Below are 20368 nucleotides of genomic sequence, written 5' to 3'. Positions count from 1 at the left end.
TGTATTATGGACTGTCACGTCTGGTCTGCTACTCAGTACGAAAGAAGGTACCTTTTTAACACACATGCAGAGAGTATACAGCCTATGGTTAAATGTTCATTTCCCCAGATGTGTGTAATGCCAAGATGATACATTAGATATACTGCACATATGTATATAGGCTGTGTAATGCACAGATATCTAATGTGTATGCGTCCCTTTACAATATGTTAATACTGATTCACATACATGCATGTAATGTGGCTCATTTCACACCTTGTGTCAGTAGGATTTCTATATCCCAGGAGAGGTGCACCCCTGCGAGGGGGGGGGGGAAGAGAAATGGGGTGCAGGTGGCCTTTGTGCTGCTGCCCTTCTCTAGAAATTCTGCCAGGAAAAGGCAGCTTAAACTTGTGGGTGAGGTTCCAAGGGAGATATGCCAGTGTTGATTGCTGTGTGTGTGTGAGTGTGAGTGTGAGTGAGAGAGAGAGAGAGAGAGAGATCTGTTACATTACAGTTCCTTCTCTAACTAGGTCTTTTGTACTGGTGACCCCTTTCAAATAGCAAGCCTCTGAGTGCGATCTCCCTTATAAATTAAAAACACTTTTTTATATATTTAACACCATTATAAATGCTGGATGCAAAGCGGGGTTTGGGGTGGAGGCTGACAGCTCGTGACCCCCCATGTAATAACCTCGCGACCCCCAGTTTGAGAACCCCTGAACTAGGATGTCATCCTGTCCACTCAATATCTATCTCACAATGAAAAATTAAATGTTATAAGGATGACTTTTCCTTCTAAAATATCAAATACACATTATTTCTCTATCAAAACTCCATAACCCAGACTGAATGTATTTCTCAAAGGAGTTGTCATTCTATAGAATCAGTTTTTCCCTGTGTTATTTTCTCACCCTCCCAGGTTTCAGAATATACCTATCAAGTGCACAGGATGAATCTGCTAATCTAAATTACCCCTTTTTGGAAAACAGTATTCAGGCACAGTGAGTTAATCTGCCACTATCACACAAAATGAATGCACTTGAATCCTCTGCAATGTTTATCTTTTAGTTATCAACATACTTCTACTTACAAGAGACAGTCAAATTAAAATATAATAAACAAACTGGATTAAAGAGTGTTTCTCAGTAGTTAAATATTTAAACAGTCCACATACAATGTTATAAATTTGCTTCTGGCAAAAGGATACTAATTACTTCTGACATTTTTTTTTAATCCAGGAAGTTTTCAAAGTAAGTTTTACAACCTTTTCAGAAATAGAATTAAACTCTTATCTCTATTAACACAAAAATGTAACACTGGAAAACACCAGATTTGGTAAACTATTAATTATAAATTCTTGTTTATGACTAAATACTGCAAGGCAGACTTGTTCAGCAGATTGATAATTTGTTTTTTGGGAGCACAGTACTTGTGTACTCTTCATGAAGCTATAAATTGAAGGATAAACACATGGAAAAGCAGCATCAACAAGGACAAGTTTTCAAAAGCAATAAGCTAGCCCCAAATTCCCATTTTGCATCTCCATAAATATCAAGATTATATTTATTCTGAGTATCAGTGTGAAGCATCAAGATGAGCAAGTATCAGTACTATAAATAATTTCCTCTTACCAGCTAATCAGCACCTAATCTGAATATTGTGAAGTACTCTTGGGCTGTCATAACTGTCACGCTGCACTCAGAGGCCTATCTACACTAGGTGAAAAGGAGTGGCAGCAGACAACTGTTTGGAATGCCTTGAGATTGCAAACCCTATAAAATGCTTGAATCTAAGCATAACAGTTGTCCCACAAATTTTTGAGTTTTGAGAAAGTTTTGCATTCTAACAACTAGTTGCTGCACCTAAGAAAGTGACACAAGATCTTTAATTCGTGTCTGCCTGAAACAGTGCAATCTGCAATTGTTTCTTTCAGCCTGGATGGTAAGACACAAATGTTACAGCTACACCAGGTCAGCTGATTCTCCTAACTCCATCTCTCAATTACTCCTGGGGTAATTCTGCGCTACTGCGTGTGCACATATTTAATAAGCCCCGCAGTTTTCTAATTTTTCACGCAGAAAAAGCTTCTGCCAAAATGTTGCTGCAGTTCTGACTTTTGCCCACCAGAGGGCGGTAAGGCAATAGAACAAAGTTGCAACTCCCCCCAAGGAGGGAAGAGAGAGCTGCCTTCCCAGCTGTCAGGCCAGGTCAGGAGACAAGAGCTCATAAGGGCTAGTGGGGGAGGACAGACTGGGGCAGGGGCTGAATGGGAGTGGAGGTACAGGGCCACGGGAGGTGAAGAGACACAGGGGGAAGGGAGGCAGAGCTACATAGGGACAGGGGAGTGGCTGGGTGAGGGCACAGACACACATGGGGACAGGGGCAGATGTGCCTGACTGAATGGGAGAGGCTAGGGGCCAGCCAGGGTCTGCATGGGGGAAGCTCCCTAAAAATCCCTTCTTGCCCCCTCTCCCCCCCCAAAAAACCTGTTCCTTACTTTTCCCACCCATACCCAACAACCCTCCAAGTTCACACCCAGGCTCCTTCCCAGCAATTTACTTCCCTCTCCCTCAGCTCCTCCGTTACCCGACTCCCCCCAGGCCTTTGCTCTGCTTCTGAGGGGTGCGGGAAATACCGTTCTGTATTGTAGTTTAAATGAATTATTACTCAGAGTTCTGTATTAATATGCCAAGTAAGGAATCTGTCAAAAAAGATTTCCTGAATCTTTTTTGTTGTCTGTATTGTTACAGACATACTTGCTGACAGGTATTTTGAAATAAATGACCAAAAATAATTGAAACTGGTGTGATTATATTGTGTTATTTTGACAAATAAAATATGCAGAATTTTAAAATATTGTGTGCAGAATGTTTAATTTTTTGTTGCCGAATTTTTGGCACAGAATTCCACCAGGAGTAGAGTCTCAATGCTCCGGCTTATATTTGGAAATTACCCAAGAGAGTCTGCTCCCAGCAACACTGGTTCAATCACAGTAAGGCAAAACCTAGTAAATCGATTCTGTCCAGGGCTGCATTGCTATGTGTAAGCAGTAATCTGCGGCAGGAAAAACCACCATTAAATGTTATCAATGCCCCTGCTATTGTTTCCTCTCTTAGTGTAGATGTAGCCAGATAATTCAGAAATGGAGAGTACCGACTGACTATACTGAAGTGTAAAAACCCTTATCTACCAAAGAAAAAATGTTTATTGAATATTCTGTACTACTAAGGGTTATATGGTGGTCAATTCTATATACAAGTTGAAGTAAAAATAATTTAAGTCAAATCAAAATGACTCTCATGCTTCAAGTGCACCAAGAAAATTCCAGAATATTATATAACAGATTCGCACATAATTGCTGTGGGTACATTTTACCATGCAATAGCTGTATTAACATTTTAGATGTCAGAATCTCTCAGCATCATGGTTCTTGCATTTATACCGCAAGATGACACTCTTAACTGATAAGATGTACCCACTACTGTGCAGTATGTTCTCATTTATTTTGACACCAGTTGCCATACCCTTTTCTGATCTGAGGTCTTCTGTCTCCTTTTTCAGTTTTTCAATTTCTGACAACAGTTCCAAGTTCTTCTTTTCTGACTCTTGAAGTTTACTTTAAAAAAAGAAAGAAAAACAAAGAAACAAAAAATACAATTATTGAGATCCAGCACTGCAAATTCTCCCTTTTTTGGTCCATCTTTGCATGTTATTTGGACTACTGTTTGGTTAAAATCAATGCTAGCCAAGTTGCGTTGTCAAACAAAGCATGATGTCATCAAATGAAAGGCTGAGTGCAGAATTCTGTTATGACTTGTTTAGTATGGGACCTTGGAAAAAAGAGTGAATAACTGGCTTTGTTTACCCTTTAGGTTGACCCATGCCTCTAATTTATGAACAACTGTGTGAACCCATGCCCTGGGAATGAGAAGAAAAGACCACATTTAAAAATAAACATAAAACAGATCATTTCATTTGCTAATTCATTAAGTTGGTGCTGCTCAGAGACTGTACATTGAAAGTTTTTTCTGTTCAGTTATTAACAAAGGAGACCATAAAAACATTTTGGTAATATAATGCTCAGCTTAGTTTTCTCCTTACAAATTCTCTGATTCACAATCAAATAAATATTATTACTATACAATTCTACAATACTTTTCATCCAACGAGCTCTAAGCACTTTTCAAATGCTAGTTATTCCTCTATCTTAAGGGTTTCATACTGCTGCTTTTTAAGATAGGTAAGCTGAGGCTCAGAAAAATTGATTAGTCCCAAAACACACAATGAGTCAGTAATAGAGTCAAGCATGGAACTCTGCTCCCCAATTCTAGTCACTCGTTTGCACTGCCTAAACATTCAAGGACTTTTTTCTTCTATGAACAGGTTGATCGAAAACATGAAGAGGTCCAATTTCAACTTGATGTGCACGTTTTTACTCCTTAACTGTCATTAGTGTTACTGGGAATTGAGTGGCTAAACGCCTTGTACAGTGAGTTGAAGGTATACACTCATACCCATCACACACATTAAAAATAAATTTTGCCACAAATCACATGACTTCTCATCTCCAACCTCCCTATCAGATCCAGCTAAGGCAGAAAAATCATCACTTCTCTCGCATTTTGTGATTCACACATCAGTTCTTTATTCCATTCCCCACTACTGGTCCTTTCCATGTCTTATGTCTACTGTTTAGGTGCCTAGATACTGTACTACAGTGACAGGCATATTATGGTATAAATGCTTTATACAGAGACTTCAACAGACAGGTTCATGCACATGTCTAATCTCCTTGTTTAGAGAAAAGGAATTCAAAGGCTTCTAAAAGTTACCAGTATGATACCTTTAAAACACACCACAGGGCATTTTTTCCAGTAGGACAGCCCAGAAAACTGAAGTCCGCTACTTTCCAACAGAATAGGGGCAGCATGGATAGTGGCAGTGCACATTTCTCTTACAATGAGCTCAGTCCTGAGTTGGAGGGATCACTTTTAGGTATAAAAAAAGCTGTTCAGCCCTCATGCTTGCTCTGTCTTTAACCTCTCTGCTCAGGCTACCAACAAAGGAAATAATCAGTACCAATTTCAGTGGTGGCTGTTGTGATGTGAGTGTTTGAACTGGACTCATGCCACCAAATTTATTTTCACAGGCTGCCAAGAAACCTTCTATGGTACCAGCATTTGGTAACTTCTAACCTTGGCTGGATTACAACTGATGACCTACAAGTGAAATGCCCCATTATTCCCAATTACTAATCCTCTGCTTTGGCCAGTCCCCCTAATCAAATAAATTTTGAAATTGAAGTGAAGCAGGGATCAGTGAAGCAGGGAAGAAAAGAATTCTTAAATCTCAATAGGCAGGCTTTATTCCTGTACAAATCAACATGCAAAAATTGATTTTGTCCATCCAATCCAATAAACCTGTCAATGGAGTAGAAAGGAATATATGTTTTGAGATAGACAAACAACAATTGCCTGTTACTCAGCCCCAAAGTTGTAAAATGTTTGTGGGAGAAATTAGATGTATGAAAAAGTGCCATCTGAAAGTCTAGAGAGAGAGCTCCAGTTTTTCATAGTACCTTTTCAGTTACTCACAGAATACAAAAGAATATGGTCTTGTTTTTAGGTACAGCTATAAGAAACGAACGTACCATTCATTATCAGATTTTGACAGACAAGATATTTAACACTTATAACTAAATGTTCTCTCCCCAAAAGGTCTTTGGCAAGCTATCATAGTGAAGTTCCATCAGAACCATTCAGTCTCACCATTCTGTAGAGATGCTGGAAGCTTTAACTTTATTTAACTCATCTTGAATGGCCTGTTTGGCTCGGATTTCTGCATCAAGGGCTGACTGCAGTTCCAGCCTTGCTGACATATCCAGTTTAGCAAAGCGGCGCATCTTCCAGGGCATGTCCTATTAAAAACAAAACAAACAACCCAGAGAGAATGTAATTGATTTCAATATTATTACTTATTAATTATTATTAGTAGTAGTAATAGTAGTAGTAGTCGTCCTCAGCCTATTATGTTCTTGATGTGAGAGCTCATCAGTTCAAAAAGGATTTTGGAAAGTCCCCGAATACATCATCTCTTTTTTCTCAAGTTCTAAAAGAGGAAGATGACTGCCCCATGCTTTCATACTCTCACAACTTTGTGAACCATAGTCATTTACATGCATGGATTTGAATGGCAACTATGATAAGACTCACAGAAGGAAATGGCTCCTTCAAAGAGAATACTTTCCATGATGTGACAGTGCGGATCTTTTTCACCTCTGCAGTTTTATGCAAACATCTTTTCAATACATTAATACAAGATTGTCTGTAACCATCTAAACAAAATTACACATAAAATCCCATTATAGAAGAGGTGCCATTCTATTAATTGACAACAATTAAATTGTGGTGGTCACTTAATAGGAAAGAAAAGTCCCTAAACTTGCAAGATGTCATGAGATAAATTTAGATAAATTAATACTGAATGCAAAAAGTCATAAATTTTTTTTTTTTTTTACAAAATGTTTTTTGGTATGTTAAGTGTGATCCTTACTGTTGCTCTTGCACCCAAACTGGAGTTCCGCAGAGCCTCTAGTTCTTCTGTCATTTTAGAGGCCAAGGCTTGTAGATACCCTCGAGCATCCTTTTCATCACTCACCCTAAGCACAAAAAAAAAAATTAAAAAATTAAATGAAGGAACTATTAATTTAAAATAAACAAGGCAACCTCACTAATTGTAAAGGCTAAACCTTTTGCTACTTTGCACAGTTAAATTATACAGTATGTGCTACAAAGACAAAATGAAGATAAAGAAACCAAATATCAAAACTTAAGAAAGCAAATAATAAATATCTGTCATGACCAGCATCATCTGACCAAAATATAGATTGTAACAATGAAATGTAGCAGTTTATTTTTAGATAGCAAGTTAAAAATTAAATATGCTACCACAAATTAACAGTTAGAGCATCCAAGCAACATCAGGATTAAAAATTGTCTTTCTAATCCTTCTAAGATGTTATCATAACTGACTGCATTAGTGACATTAGACTCTTCCCCCAGTTCCTATTTAATAACTGTTTCTTGCAGTAGTTTATTAAACAGCCTAAGTGAGATGAGAGCATCTTATTCCCTGAATTTGTCTTCCATAAAGACATGCCTTCTGGTTCTGATCATGTCAACAAGAGTCTCCAAATTTCCTGCTCTTTGACGATAAGAGCTTCACTGCATCTTCCAAAAGACAAGGTTGTATTTCAGACTCCACTCTCCACAGCCAGGTGAATCAAATTCTGTATCATCAAAGCCTACCCATGTTGTAGATAAGCAGGTCCCAGAAGGGATCAAAGCTAGTTTGTCACACCCCAACTGGTAACCCGGATGGAAAGGGCCACTGACTTTGAACATACAAATATATTTTGGCAGGAACATCTCCCAAGCAGTGGTCCCTAAATTCTGTAATGACAGTAATTTTTAGGGAAGGAGGAAATCTTGTTCCTCTATCCTACTTATCTCTCCGTTTCGCCTCATATTACTGTTTATTACATCCCAAGTATTTTGGACCTGGAGAGAGACCGTGATCTAGAATGGTAAATCTGTTACCTGGCAATTTCATTTCTGTGAAATCTCTCTCAACCATCCCATCGAAGATAAGTCCTTTGGGTACTCACACAGTGGCTTCTTCAGGGTTCATGTACATGGTTAATATGGTTGAATAAAGCATTATTGCTAAGAAGTTTAGGTTTATCCTACTAATAAGAATTTAGTGTTTCAATACAGCTTTGGAAGTACGCGTTTGGAGTGAGGAGACAGAAGGGACAAGTACCGGAGTGCCATGGACAAGTCTGAGCTCCCGCCAGTATTTGCAGGAATAGAGGTGCAACTCAAATTTTTTGGCCTGAGAGAGAGGTCATGATCCATGACCTAAATAAAAAAACCCATGTTTTTCCCCCCCAGTTATTTGGGGCATGCCGTACCCAAGGTGGCCTGTCCAACTCTGTTTGCCGTGTCCAGTGAACACCATCATAAATTAAGTGAGACAGTAATCATTATGAGATTTTCACATGTGGCCTTGGAGTCCAATCGGGCTTGATATCAGCAGGGTTTCCTGCACCCTTCCCTCTGCTGGCAAAGTTGTTACTGACATCTGTGGAATATAGCAAAGCTCTCCGACTGAACAGTCTAGCAGATCATTCTTGCCTGTACTCCAACATCCTGAGATGTGATAAGACTTGATTGATGGGGAAACCATTTGGTTCCCATCATTTTTTTGATTTCCTTGGCAGATTGATAGTATCTGACTTCCTCTTCTGCTGCATCTGGGAAGACTTTTTCTTTGTATTCAAAACAAACTGTGATATTGACCATCAGGGCTGTCCCATCCTTGGCATATACAAGGTCTGGTTTTCTTAGTTCGCCTTCAGCAGTGTGCAGTTTTGGTTTCTGATATACAACCGACTCAAGCTTTCACATTTCTTTTACCAAAATCTCACACAATTTATTATGCCTTTTTATGTGGACATCGTCCCAAAGTATGAGATAGAGATTCATATTTAGCAGAACAGTGTCTGCATTTCATGACTGAATTGTTTTTTCCACTATTCCCTGGTGGGATATATGTTTGCATTCAGTTTCAAAGCCATTAGGAATTGGTGTTCTGTGAAACCCTGATGATAGCTCATCCAGTCATCGCTGATCGGATCATTGCGGAAATGTTCGATTCCACTACCTTGGCATGGTGGTTCCTTCCACTGGGAGAATTCTGCATCTCTCCAGTTACAGGGATTGGGTACTTGACCCTGGGACCTGGCCTCTCCCACTCATTTAGTGTTTCATGGATGCTCTGTAGCATTCTGTTAGCATCAAAGAACAGAACTGGGTCTGTTATTGCAAGTACCACTTCTACCTTCCCACCTGCTGCCAGGCACAGTTTGCTGAACTCATCCTCAATACCACTAGTCAATGCAATGCTCCGAATTGTCTCATCTATGGAGTGTGCAATTCTATGCAACTATCTTGCCTGAACAGATGGTATGAGGCTAGCAAGTCTCATCACTCCCAGTCTCCCATTTTTGGATCTGGCATAAATGAATCTACTGCAGGTAGATGAAGCCACCAAATGATGGCCCTCCTAATGCTGTCACTGAGGGAAGAGCATAGGGTTCTCTTACAATTGGTGTGGTCTGCCAGATAGATAATTTGTGGCACGGTGAAGATTTTCAGTATGTCCAATTTTTGCGAAGGCCCGAGAAGTGCCCTGTCGATCCTCTTGAGCCAGGTGTCAAGTTTATCGGATAATGCTGGTTTGGAGAACCCGATCTACAGATCAACCTTTACCCCCAAAGTATTTCTCAGACTTGCCTGGTCTTATCATGTTCAGCCCGTCTGTGTCAATCTTCCATGCATGGGCGGTGGGTGAACTCCTGCTTTGGGGACGCTAGCCCACTGGCCCACCCCTTCCACCCAAGGCCCTTTCCCCCACATGCTGGAGCCCCGAAACCCCATCCCCCTAAGAGGAGAAGCCCTGAGGGGCCCCCCGTGACTGGAGGAGCCCTGGTCCACCCGTCCGCCCCAGCTACAGTGGGCTGAGCCGCCGGCCTCCCTGATCCACCGCCCCCCATCCCCAGAGCGCCAGGCCGAGCTTCCAGCCCCCTGGAGTGCCAGGCCAGCCCCAGCACCAGGCTGAGCTGCCGTTCCCCCTGCTCCTGACGACCCCCCCAGCCGAGTTGCCGCCCCCCTCGAGCTCTGGGCTGAGCCACTTGCCCCCCCCATCTCCTTATCCACAACCCCCTGCCAGAACCAGGCCAGCCCCAGCGTCAGGCCCCCCCCGCCCCACCCCCCCCCCCCCCGAGTGTTGGGCCAGCCCCAGCATTAGGCCGAGCCGCCAGCCCCCCCACCTCTGAAGGCACTCCCCCAGCCAAGCTGCTGGCCCCCACCGACAGCACCAGGACAAGCTGCCAGCCCTCCGAGCACCAGACCCCCCTGCCCCGAAGGCCCCCACCTGGCCGAGCTGCCAGACCCAGCACCTGGCCGAGCCTCCTCACTTCCCCAGTCACCAAGGATGAGGGACTCGCCGAGTGTCATTTGTTTGAATGCCTTAAGGATTTTGTTCTATGGTATGTGGAAGAACACCTCTGTCGCAGATTGCAAGTGATATGTGAGATTAAAAATACACAGATGTTAAATAATCACATTTTCTTATTTTTGTTACTAATTTAAAACAAAGAATTTAAAGACCCAGTTTGCTTGTCACTGTTTATGAAGTCTGTTTACCCTATGCATTTCCCTCAGCTCAGACAGTGAAAATGATTTCAGTCATTTGTTTTATGCTGGCTGCACTTTCTGGTTTTTAGTGTTGCAAAGGTGGGACTGCAAAAATGGTAGGAGAATGTTTAAGAGAAAGTGTTTCAGTTGAAGCTTAAATTGTTTTAAAATTTTTGTTTTTAGAAAAATCTATATTTAAGGCCAAGGTTTGAGTGGATATCATCCCTTGGATCAGAAAATAGCTAAAGTTAAAGAGGAAGATAAATATGAAATATTTACTCCAATCTAGTGCCCTGCTATCCCTCTGATAACCAATAGGTGGCAAACAGCTCACAATGATTCGACCATCTTCAAACTAGTGTTGTGTGACCTCAGAAGCTCTTGAACTTGTTTTAGGCCTAATAGAGACCTGTCAAAGTCTTAATCTCCCAGGTCTCCCATTTCTTCCCGCAGTCCCTTAACAAATGTAGATTCTCTTGGATCTACTGAATGCACCTTCTTTCTCTTTTACTAAACAATTCGATTACCAATCTTTTTTCATATATAACAATGTCCCTTTTACACTGCTTGGACCGGCAAGTCTTTTTCTTTAATCATTTCATTTTCTTAAAAGTAAAAAAGAACAAGGGTTTGATTTATACCTATCAATCCAAGAGAATTTGGGAAAATGGAGAGAGTAAAAACTTTTGTGAGGTAAAGTTTCACTTCTTACCTCAAAAATAATACATCTGAGAACATTTTTTCAATAGTGATATTTTAAAATTCTATTACTCTGACACTTTAAATGAATTAGCAAAACTTCTGCTGAGATTCAACTTCCATTCAGACTCCTAAAGCCTGTTCCATAATGCATGCATGCTTTCTACTGAGAACAATGGGGTTTGAGATTCAAGTAGTTGCTTTGGGACTTTTTTCCCTTTTACTTTTAACAAAATCTTTATAAGTCCTGAAAACACATATTAGGACGGAGTGCTTGGTTTCTAACTAATAACATCCAGACTGCACCACAAATGTCAGGTAAATCTTCTAGTTATTATTTGTATTACAGTAGTATCTACACACCCCAACTGAGACTGACACCCCATTGTGCTAGATGCTGTACAAAGAGTAGGAGACACTACCTACCTCAAGGAGCTTACGATATAGACAGACAAGATAGATCAAAGGTGAGACAAGTATTGTTCCCATTTTACAGATAGAGAACTGAAGCACCAAGAGATTAAGTGACTTGTCCAAAGTTACAAAAAATAAATAAATCTGCAGTTGAGCCAGGAACTGAACCCAGATTTTCTAAGGTTCACTCCACCTGCTTTCTCTTTGATTGAATGTGTTTTAATGAGAAATCAAAGAAGTCCTGAGCTGGGTGAACTAAACATTTTAAATACAAGCCTTACTCTTCTTCCTAGAGCATATCTTGAGTTTCAATGGGAGAAAATGAATTCTAAAGTCTCTGGTCTCCTTCTCAAATACCATTTTACGAGTCCATAGGTACCTTTTAAATGAGGTAACCTGTCCCTATACTGAAAGTAAGAGGCTTAGGACAAAAGGCTTTCATTTTAATTTCAGAAGTAGAGAAAAGGCCACTTCTGATTCCCTAAAGAACAGATTTACAGCAGAGAAAGTTTGCTATGTAATATTATGTGGGAGTTGAGATCTAGCTTTTGTAAAAATCTTTGTACCAGACCTACATTTTTCTGAAGTAGTGCATATTTTCCAGTCCTTCACCAAGTACAGTGGAACCCTGATTATCCAATCTAATTGGGATCAGGGCAAGATCGGATAACCAAAAATCTGGATAAACCGGAGAATGGGTGGCAGAGCTCGAGTTGTCAGCCCCGCGCATGGCAGAGCTTGGGCTGACATCAGGAGCCCCAGCTGCTTGGGGCTGACAGCTTGAGCCCTGCCACTGTCAGCCCTGGGAGGCTGGTGGTTCGGATAATATGGAGAGCTGGATAATGGAGGCTCAGATAAACAGGGTTCTACTGTATAATTACTGATAATGAATACTAATAAATACACTCATGCTATACTGTACAGCACCTTTTAGCCAAAAGGCTCAAAGCACATTAAAAACTTCACATTAGAGAATTAAGCTTCTCACACCTGTGAGATAGATACAATACTCATGTTACAGGTAGGCTCACTAAGGCACAGACATATTAGGTGCCTTGCAAAGTCACTCAGTGAATCAACAGCACAAGATTGCTGTTCATCTCCTTTCTGCCACAGACCTGAAGTATAGTATTTGAAAGTGTGGTGTTTAAAAGTGACTGCACTAGCATTAGATGTAATGAGTCCTTTTCCTGGTACGTAAGGGGGAAATTTATAGTTGATTATATAAGTCTCAGGTTTTCTTATTCTTGTCAAGGATGGAGTGGTTTGAATAATATTGGCTTGTCAATCTAAGAACTCCATTAAGGGGCTGGATGGTCTGTGAAGGTCTATTGCCAGCATGTTAGAGTAAACAGGGGCAAGGGCAAGTTACAATTATTTGCATGCTATAACTACTGAGAGAGGGAAGAACACATTAGGATGGTTCAAGGAGGTATTAACTGTGAGTAAAGAGGTGAAATTAACAGAATAAATTGTGAGTTCAATACCAGAGCAGACTTCCTGACAGCGATCGCTATTAAATTGTGGCAAAGTGTCTCCAGGGAAGTGATGGAAATCCAAGTGCTTGTGCTATTTAAAACTGGGCTGGAAATAATCCTGTAAATATTGTAGGGAGCAACAATGTATTGGCTGTAGAAATGGTCCAGGTGACCAGATAGGTGTTTCCTTTCTCTAATTTCTATGAATCTGTCATAACTTTAGCACTGAAGAAAGCTGCTGATTTACATCTTTTATTGAGGGGTGGGGAGCATGCACGTAATGTAGACAGAAAACTATCAAATTTTTGGAGGCAGCTTACCACCCCACCTTCACTTCTGTCAGCTATGAGCTACTGTGGGTGCCATAATAAGAAACATGGAGACGTGGATTGAAACTGCTAGTGCTTGAGAAAAAAATTAAGAACTTGCAGATAGCCAAACTAGATCTGTTTTTTTGAATATGAAGTGATTATGTGATATTTCAAAACACATACAACTCCCACTGATGTTCAAGAGGACTCCAGGTATGTATGCAGAGGGATATATCTCCAACAGAGCATCTCATTTTAGTATGCAGCACAGAACTCTAAGGAGAAGAGAAGGATGCTACAAGATTATTTGAGTAACAAACAGAAGAGCAAAGGTACAAACAGCACAAATTGAGTAAAGACATGGTGGCTGAGCACTGCTGAATGAATGTTGTTGGGTGTCCTCAGGAAGGAAAAAAGAAAAAAATTTGAAGTTGTATAGCCATTAAGAATATAAATGTAAACAGGCTACCTGGGCCTCCTTACCGTTCATAGAAATGTGGAGCTGGAAGGGACCTAAAGAAGTCAAGTCCAGCCCCCTGTGCTCTGGCAGGACCAAATAAGCCTGGACCATCACTGACAGGTATTTGTCCAATCTGTTTTTTGTCCAATCTCTCTTGGAAGTCTATTCCAACTTAACTACCGTTATAGTCAGAATTTTTTTCCTAATACCTAATCTAAATCTCCTTTGCTGTACATTAACCCATTACTTCTTGTCCTACCTCCAGTGAACATGGAGAACAATTGAGCACAGTCCTTTTTATAACATTCCTTAACATATTTGAAGACGGTTATCATGTTCCCCCTCAGTCTTCTTTTCTCAAGACTAAATATGCCCAGTATTTTTTTTTTCATTCCATTATGCTCTATGTTCCTACGTAACTCCTTTTGTATTTTTGGAAAGGCATACCGTTCAGCAAATAGGATGTCTAACTTTGGTTCTAAAAGTGTTATAGTTTAAATACCATTGATGTTTTGTTTTCCTTAAAAAAACAAACAAACATACTTTCAGACTAGACAGTTTTCTTTGGGTCTGACCTGATTATTTGCATTCATGCCACTATCATAGGTCTCAACAACAAGAGTGGTACTTCTTCAAAAACATTAACATAGTAAAAAAAGCCAACAGAGAAGGACAGGAGGGAGGAGAGGAGAAATAATGGCTTGCTTGATAATTATATGCAAAGGTTTTATCCATCTAAACGGTCAAGTAAAATAATACACAACTATGGCTGACTTTTCTTCCTTCACAGCTCTCAAGTGTTGGTTTATGAAGGCTTTGGATAATACGCTAATCCCCTATTGGGTTTGGTTACTCTGACCATTTAACTAGATCACCATACCTTTTGTTTTAAAAAAGCAACCCCCAAAAACTGATATTTTACTTATAATGACCGAACTTTTTCTTCTTCTGTTTTGATTTTAACTGTACAAATAGTTCTGATCAATTCTAAAACAACAGACTTAATCTGAATGGTTTTATTGCATTTCTGGTTTCTGTAATTCTGGCATCGAGTCTACTACGCTCACATTCGTGTGAGAAAATTGGAAATGTGACAAAGTGTTTGAAAAGAACATCCACAGATTAGGCTGATTTGATTTTTTTAATCTCTACCTCTGTGAAAACAATGCCTTCAGAGAATATGGACCTGATGACATGGGTCCAAATTATGTATATTCATGAAACAAACTACATTGCCTGGAAAATGTCCAGAGTTCCAGGGCCCGACTTTTTTTTTGATAGGCATTGAGTGGCCATATTCAAAAACCAAAGCGTTTGTCCAAATATGGACAATAAATTACACTGATGTCAAAACGTTGTCAACCTAACCAGGTTTCCTTAAAAAGACAATGTTTACCCATTTTTGCTTTGACACGCAAAAAAAAAAAAAAAAAGTCAGATTGCTCAGCTGCTACAAGATGAGACAAAATGGGGGAAAAACAGCTTAAGAAATAACAACAAAAAATTAGTGTAAGATACTGAAATCCCCTCAAAGTGACTGAGATGTAGAAATGTTTGGATACAAATTGCTTTCACATAAGTTAATCATCACAATGGGCCAAAAAAGAAAAAATATTTTAAAATAAGTAATACCCAGCAAAATTTCTTTCCATTAACAGTTTAAACTCAGACTTGTATTTTCCTCTCAGTATTCTAGAAAGAGATAGGAACCATTATAAATACAACATGACAGTTTGATGACAGCATTATTGGGGGGTTCACTTCAATGAAATTTCTTACTTGTTAACCCTAAGTGCTTGAGCTTTAGGAATTGTTGCTCTCTTGTAAAACTGCATATGAATTGCACTGAGTTTGTTTTACTCTGCCACACATAAACTAGCCCACCGTAGTCAGTATTGAAGGAAAAATTATACAAATCCTCCCAGCCTCCCTTGCCCCTTTTTGGAAGAGTGAGCTAATCACATGATTCCTTTCAACATTCTCCCAAAGCCACAAGTCACATCCAATGGCTATGATTCTTTGGTGCTTAAACAGTTGCAGTTGTGAGGACAACTTTCGCTCTTAAGGAGGAACAAGGTTTTCTAAACCCTGAACATAAGGAAACACCCAGGAAATAACCTAGCTCAAACCTAGACAGTTGTGAGATTGCACCAAGAGAGTCTGGGTTTCCTGATGCAACATGCTAATGAAAATGCATTAGCAGCCCTACCCCACAACTGCCTTGTGACAAGGAGCTCTGCTGTGACTGGGTACTCACCACTGGATGATCTCAGTAATTTGGGCCTCCCAGTGTGCCACAGATTCCTTTTTATCTGCCAGGTCTCTCATTTCTTCTTCTAGCTGTCGGTTGTTCATACTTAGCCTCTCAAACATGGTGGTGAGCTGAAAGAGGATTTAAAAACCACATTTAATCTAAAAAGAGCTATGACTTAACCTTCTTGCTCACCTACCTGATCAAGGAGTTTTGCCTCCCTGTGCCACACCCCTGGGTGCCCACTTTAAAAATCTGTATCACCTATCAGAATAAACTGCATGTGACAACAAAGGCTGAAACATTTTCTTCTCATGTCCAAAGTTAGACACCTTGAGAATTACAATCTTGTGACATTTCTGACATATCTTAGGGCTTGACCTTGCACAGTATAGGTGTGTAGTGTTGCATGTAGAAGCACAACATTAAAAGTGTTGAGCAAGACAGAGAGTGCAAGAGAGTCCGATCTTGTCTTACAGCTCTGCTCTACAGCCACCAAGTTATTCCTGCTTAGTAGCAGGAGTGAGGCCTACGAGGGGAATGTACCACTGTGTCTCCTCAGACACTCCCATTCTCTGCTCACCCTAATCCCTTTTTTACCTTGCACATTTATAGAGAGTGGGATTCATCTTGCAATTTACTACAATTCTCCAAGAGCTTTTCTACACAGAGCCGTTGCCAGTACAGGTGTGCTGGCATAGCTATGCCAACAGAGCCTCCTAAAGTAGCATAAACCAGCAGGAGTTCTTCTGCCAACATAGCTACATACCACCTTTCTGAATGGCATTAGCTATGCTAATCCAAACACTCATCTGTTATCATAGTTGTGTCTACATTGGGGATTTTGCCAGCATAGCTAATGCAGCTTGGGTGTATAATTTTTTCACACTCCAAGCTGACAGCTATGCTGGCAAAATTTTGTGGTATAGACCAAGCCTAAATAGAGGAATATACCCAGTGGTTAACTTTCCTTTCCGCCATACAGGTTCTATTCACATGTGCACACCCTGCAAGATCAAGGCCATAATTGGTTTGTGTTAATATCAGGGATCAAGGACAAATTAGACTACATAATTATTTGTATAGGTCAAATTTGGACCAGAGACTATGCAGGCTTGAATCTACCATACAGTACCTGTATTTCTTTAAATACTGAATTATAACAGCAAATTGGAATGATGCAAAATTTAATCTATTTTGCTCTTTTTTCCCCAACATGATTATTAAATAGTATATTTATCAGTAAAACGTGTCTCTCTATGGCCAACATCTGTAATTATATTTAAATAGGAGTCCCCTGAGCACTTTTTACAGGTCCTAATGATTTGTGATTATGAATGTTAATAGGTCTATCTAAAAAATTCACATATGTCATTTTGCAAGGCATAATGAAAATCTTTAACAGAATAAAGCAAAGTATAAAAACATCAAGGCCTCTAATCTTATAGTACTTAAAGCTACATCTATATAAAGGTCTACATTGTTATGGAAATATTCTTAGTTTGTACAGTATAGTAATTTAAAAATGTCTTCCATTATTTTTTAAAATACTCATAAAAGCAACTAAAAAAATCAAGTGAACTTTTTGCTTTAGGTAACCTTTGCCAACCAGCAATGAACTGGAACAACCCAGTGAAAAATGAACATTAAAGAGATAACCTAGCTTAATTATTTTTTTGTACAATTTTTCTTTTCCACTCATCACATGGTAATGCTAACACAGCTGCCTTGTAATTTGTAGCTTTTTAAGATCTCAAAGTAACACTTCATCTTCCAAGGTAGAAATGACCAAGTCATTGCACAGTAATCTACATGCAAGTACATGTAAAGTAATCACATTATTGGTCAATTACATGGTTATTTGGGTCATGCAAGCAAATCATTATTGTTTTAATTTGGCTTAAGGAATTATGAAGAGTTTCTGTGAAAAAGCCATATAATCAACATAATTTAGGTTTTTTTAAAAATACACTTAAAAGATCAGATAAGACTCGATTCCCTTCTCAAACCAAATGGGAGACACTCTTCTGTGTAGGATCAGTTGAACTTCTGATATATCCTATATTAGAGATTACATGTTGGTTTCAGTTACTTAAAATGGGTCTTATCCATCTCTACTATGATCCTGTATTGTTGTCTTCATATAGGGTACTTGATGCTTGTAAAACTCTCCAGCTTCAGTCAAGCAACACTTACCTTATCAAGCTCATTTGAGAGCTTTTTGTTGTCCTCTGTTAGCAGAGTCTTCTCCCGTTCATACTTCTGTTTGAACTCTGTTTCAAACTCCTCTCTTTCACTTTGGCTAAGGTACAATATAAAATACAATAAGAAGTTTCATATACTGCAAACAATCCACTATATTGTTTGATTAAATGAATACTATAATGTGTGAGTATGTAAAGGCTCTAAAAATTAATATGTACAGCAGCTGAAAGTAAAAATATTAAACATACTATTAAAAATATTAACCCCCCTAAAATGTGAACAACATGATCTTCTTAGTATTAGGACAGCAAGTCAGTGTGTTTAGTGTTATCGTTAGACAAAATTAACCTTCCTTCACTGCAGGACTGCAGAGCCTCAGGAAACTAACATTTCTCAGTCTACTTGTAAGTACTTTATTCTTTGGGTAGATCTTCCAGATGCTCAGCAATTATAATTTTGCAGAATAAAAGATAGGAAAGGCATCGCCACAAATTCAGACATTCACAGTTAAAGGTAAAACCTTCATATACCCTACTTTGTTAAAATGGCATTTTAATTTCCATATATCTCTGCACTTCCTGATCCCAGGCAGGATTAAAGGCAGAACTGCCAGAGATGAGACCTCGACCTAATAGCATGCCATGTGTGGAACAGTCATTGGACTGGCAGGATTAAACCAGTGATGAGAAAAGCTTCTGCTTACAATATTGCCAGGCTAATTTAGCAGACCTAAAAGGCCACTCATTGACGATTCACCCATCAGTATCAGTAAGAAGAGGATGGATCAATTGACCAACGGGGACACAATCATGACTGAACTGGAGACATCAATATCAGCAGATTCTCAAGCCTGTTCAGATGCTCATTCTGTGAAAAGCCTCAGGCTAGCTCCTGCTCCCTGCTTGCCTACTCAGGTGGGTTTTGTTCACCACAGAGGGAACACATGTAATATAATGCTGAATTAATCAACATTATCCTAACTGAAGGAATCCCTGTGGATTTGCAGGTGAATGATGCTGCTGTGGCCTTCTCTCCCTGATAAATGGAGCACAATTCTCTCAGTCCGTGGGATCAGAAGAAGGGTAATACAATGCAGCAAAGTTACACTGCTCCTGCTCCCCCCCCCACACTACCATCACCACCTCAAATCCACCCTTTTTGGATCGCCTACACTTGCAGAAATTCAGGAAGACCACTTCAGCGCAATGGTAGGTAACAAGGATGTACTTTACCAGTGGGCTAATTAGGCTGTGTCACACATAAATACTAGTTCAATAAATATCTTTGTTCATCTATTCAAATGCTTAGTAGGTACTCACTAAAAAGCCAGATAAAATAATCATCAAAAACTCTGTCCTGAAGTGTGTGAATTTAACTGCAAACAGGTCAGTGTTTCAGATTATGTGATGGGGAAATTATATCCTGGTTTTACTCTGTCTCTGAGAAAGAATTTGGCAAAGAATTATAACAGTTCTGCGAGAACATCCTTAAAAGCTGAGAGGCCGTCGGTGGCTATGCTGAGCCCATTTAATAGTATTCCTGGTTTGAATTTCCTGCTCCTAATTTGAAATTCATTTAATGTTTCAACCAGGCTTTGAAATAGAGTACACAATATTAGGTTAAGCTCTGAAATTGTCTGTTGTTAGGCATCCTTTGAAACATAACATTTCATTCTACCAGTGTACCATATTAATTATTACTGTTTAAACTCCAATTCTGAAATCTACCACCAATCCTTTCCCAGACTAAGAGATTCTATGCATTTGATGAGTAGACTGGGCAATAGCCAGAAAAAGATTACAGCATTAGGGGAATGGATAATGAGTCTCGCTGCCATGTATGAGGAGCAGAATCAAGCCTAACTTCTCAAACAGTAGATTAAGCCTTTAAAAAAAAAAAAAAGAGTTTGGCTAACTCTTTTTGTTTAGTTTTGTGTGTTTATTGTTATGATTTGTTTTGGTTCCTATGAATTTTGTCTAATATTTGCTCTGTAAAGCCTTGATCATCACAGCCACTGTGCTGATGGGTTTTTAGGATTTCTGCCAACTCCTGTTTCTGGGGAGGGGAGAAAAGGGACAGGATACATAATTGACATGTTTTTAGTATTTGTAACTGAAGTTCTTAATTGCAATGGTGATAGTTAAGGCTGCAAGTTTGTCACGGAAGTCACAGATTCCGTGATTTTCCAGGATCTCCATGACTTCTGCAGCGGCCGGTGCAGCTGGTCTGAGGACCACCTGAACAGCTCGGGCAGCCCCTGGGCCAGCCGCACCGGCTGCTGCTGGGGCAGTCTCGGGCCACCCCCCCCC

At 39.8% G+C, this 20368-nt stretch overlaps 1 protein-coding gene across 5 annotated transcripts in view; it reads right to left on the bottom strand.

The window, feature by feature from the left end:
- Positions 1-20368, bottom strand: part of CDC42BPA (CDC42 binding protein kinase alpha) — a 329580-nt gene that overhangs the window by 63821 nt on the left and 245391 nt on the right. For all 5 annotated transcript variants that reach the window (XM_026658201.1, XM_026658197.1, XM_029912986.1 and 2 more), the window contains 5 exons: positions 18051-18156; positions 15861-15985; positions 6535-6640; positions 5751-5899; positions 3507-3598 (listed from right to left, as the gene is read on the bottom strand). In XM_026658201.1, coding sequence (XP_026513986.1) covers positions 3507-3598; positions 5751-5899; positions 6535-6640; positions 15861-15985; positions 18051-18156 — 578 coding nt within the window. The remainder of the gene's footprint in view (positions 1-3506; positions 3599-5750; positions 5900-6534; positions 6641-15860; positions 15986-18050; positions 18157-20368) is intronic.

Source organism: Terrapene carolina, unplaced genomic scaffold (assembly GCF_002925995.2).
Source record: "Terrapene carolina triunguis isolate 2854851 unplaced genomic scaffold, T_m_triunguis-2.0 Scaffold406, whole genome shotgun sequence".
NCBI lineage: Eukaryota > Metazoa > Chordata > Testudines > Emydidae > Terrapene > Terrapene triunguis.
Note: the sequence above shows the minus strand (reverse complement) of the source record. Positions and strands in the feature narration are given on the sequence as shown.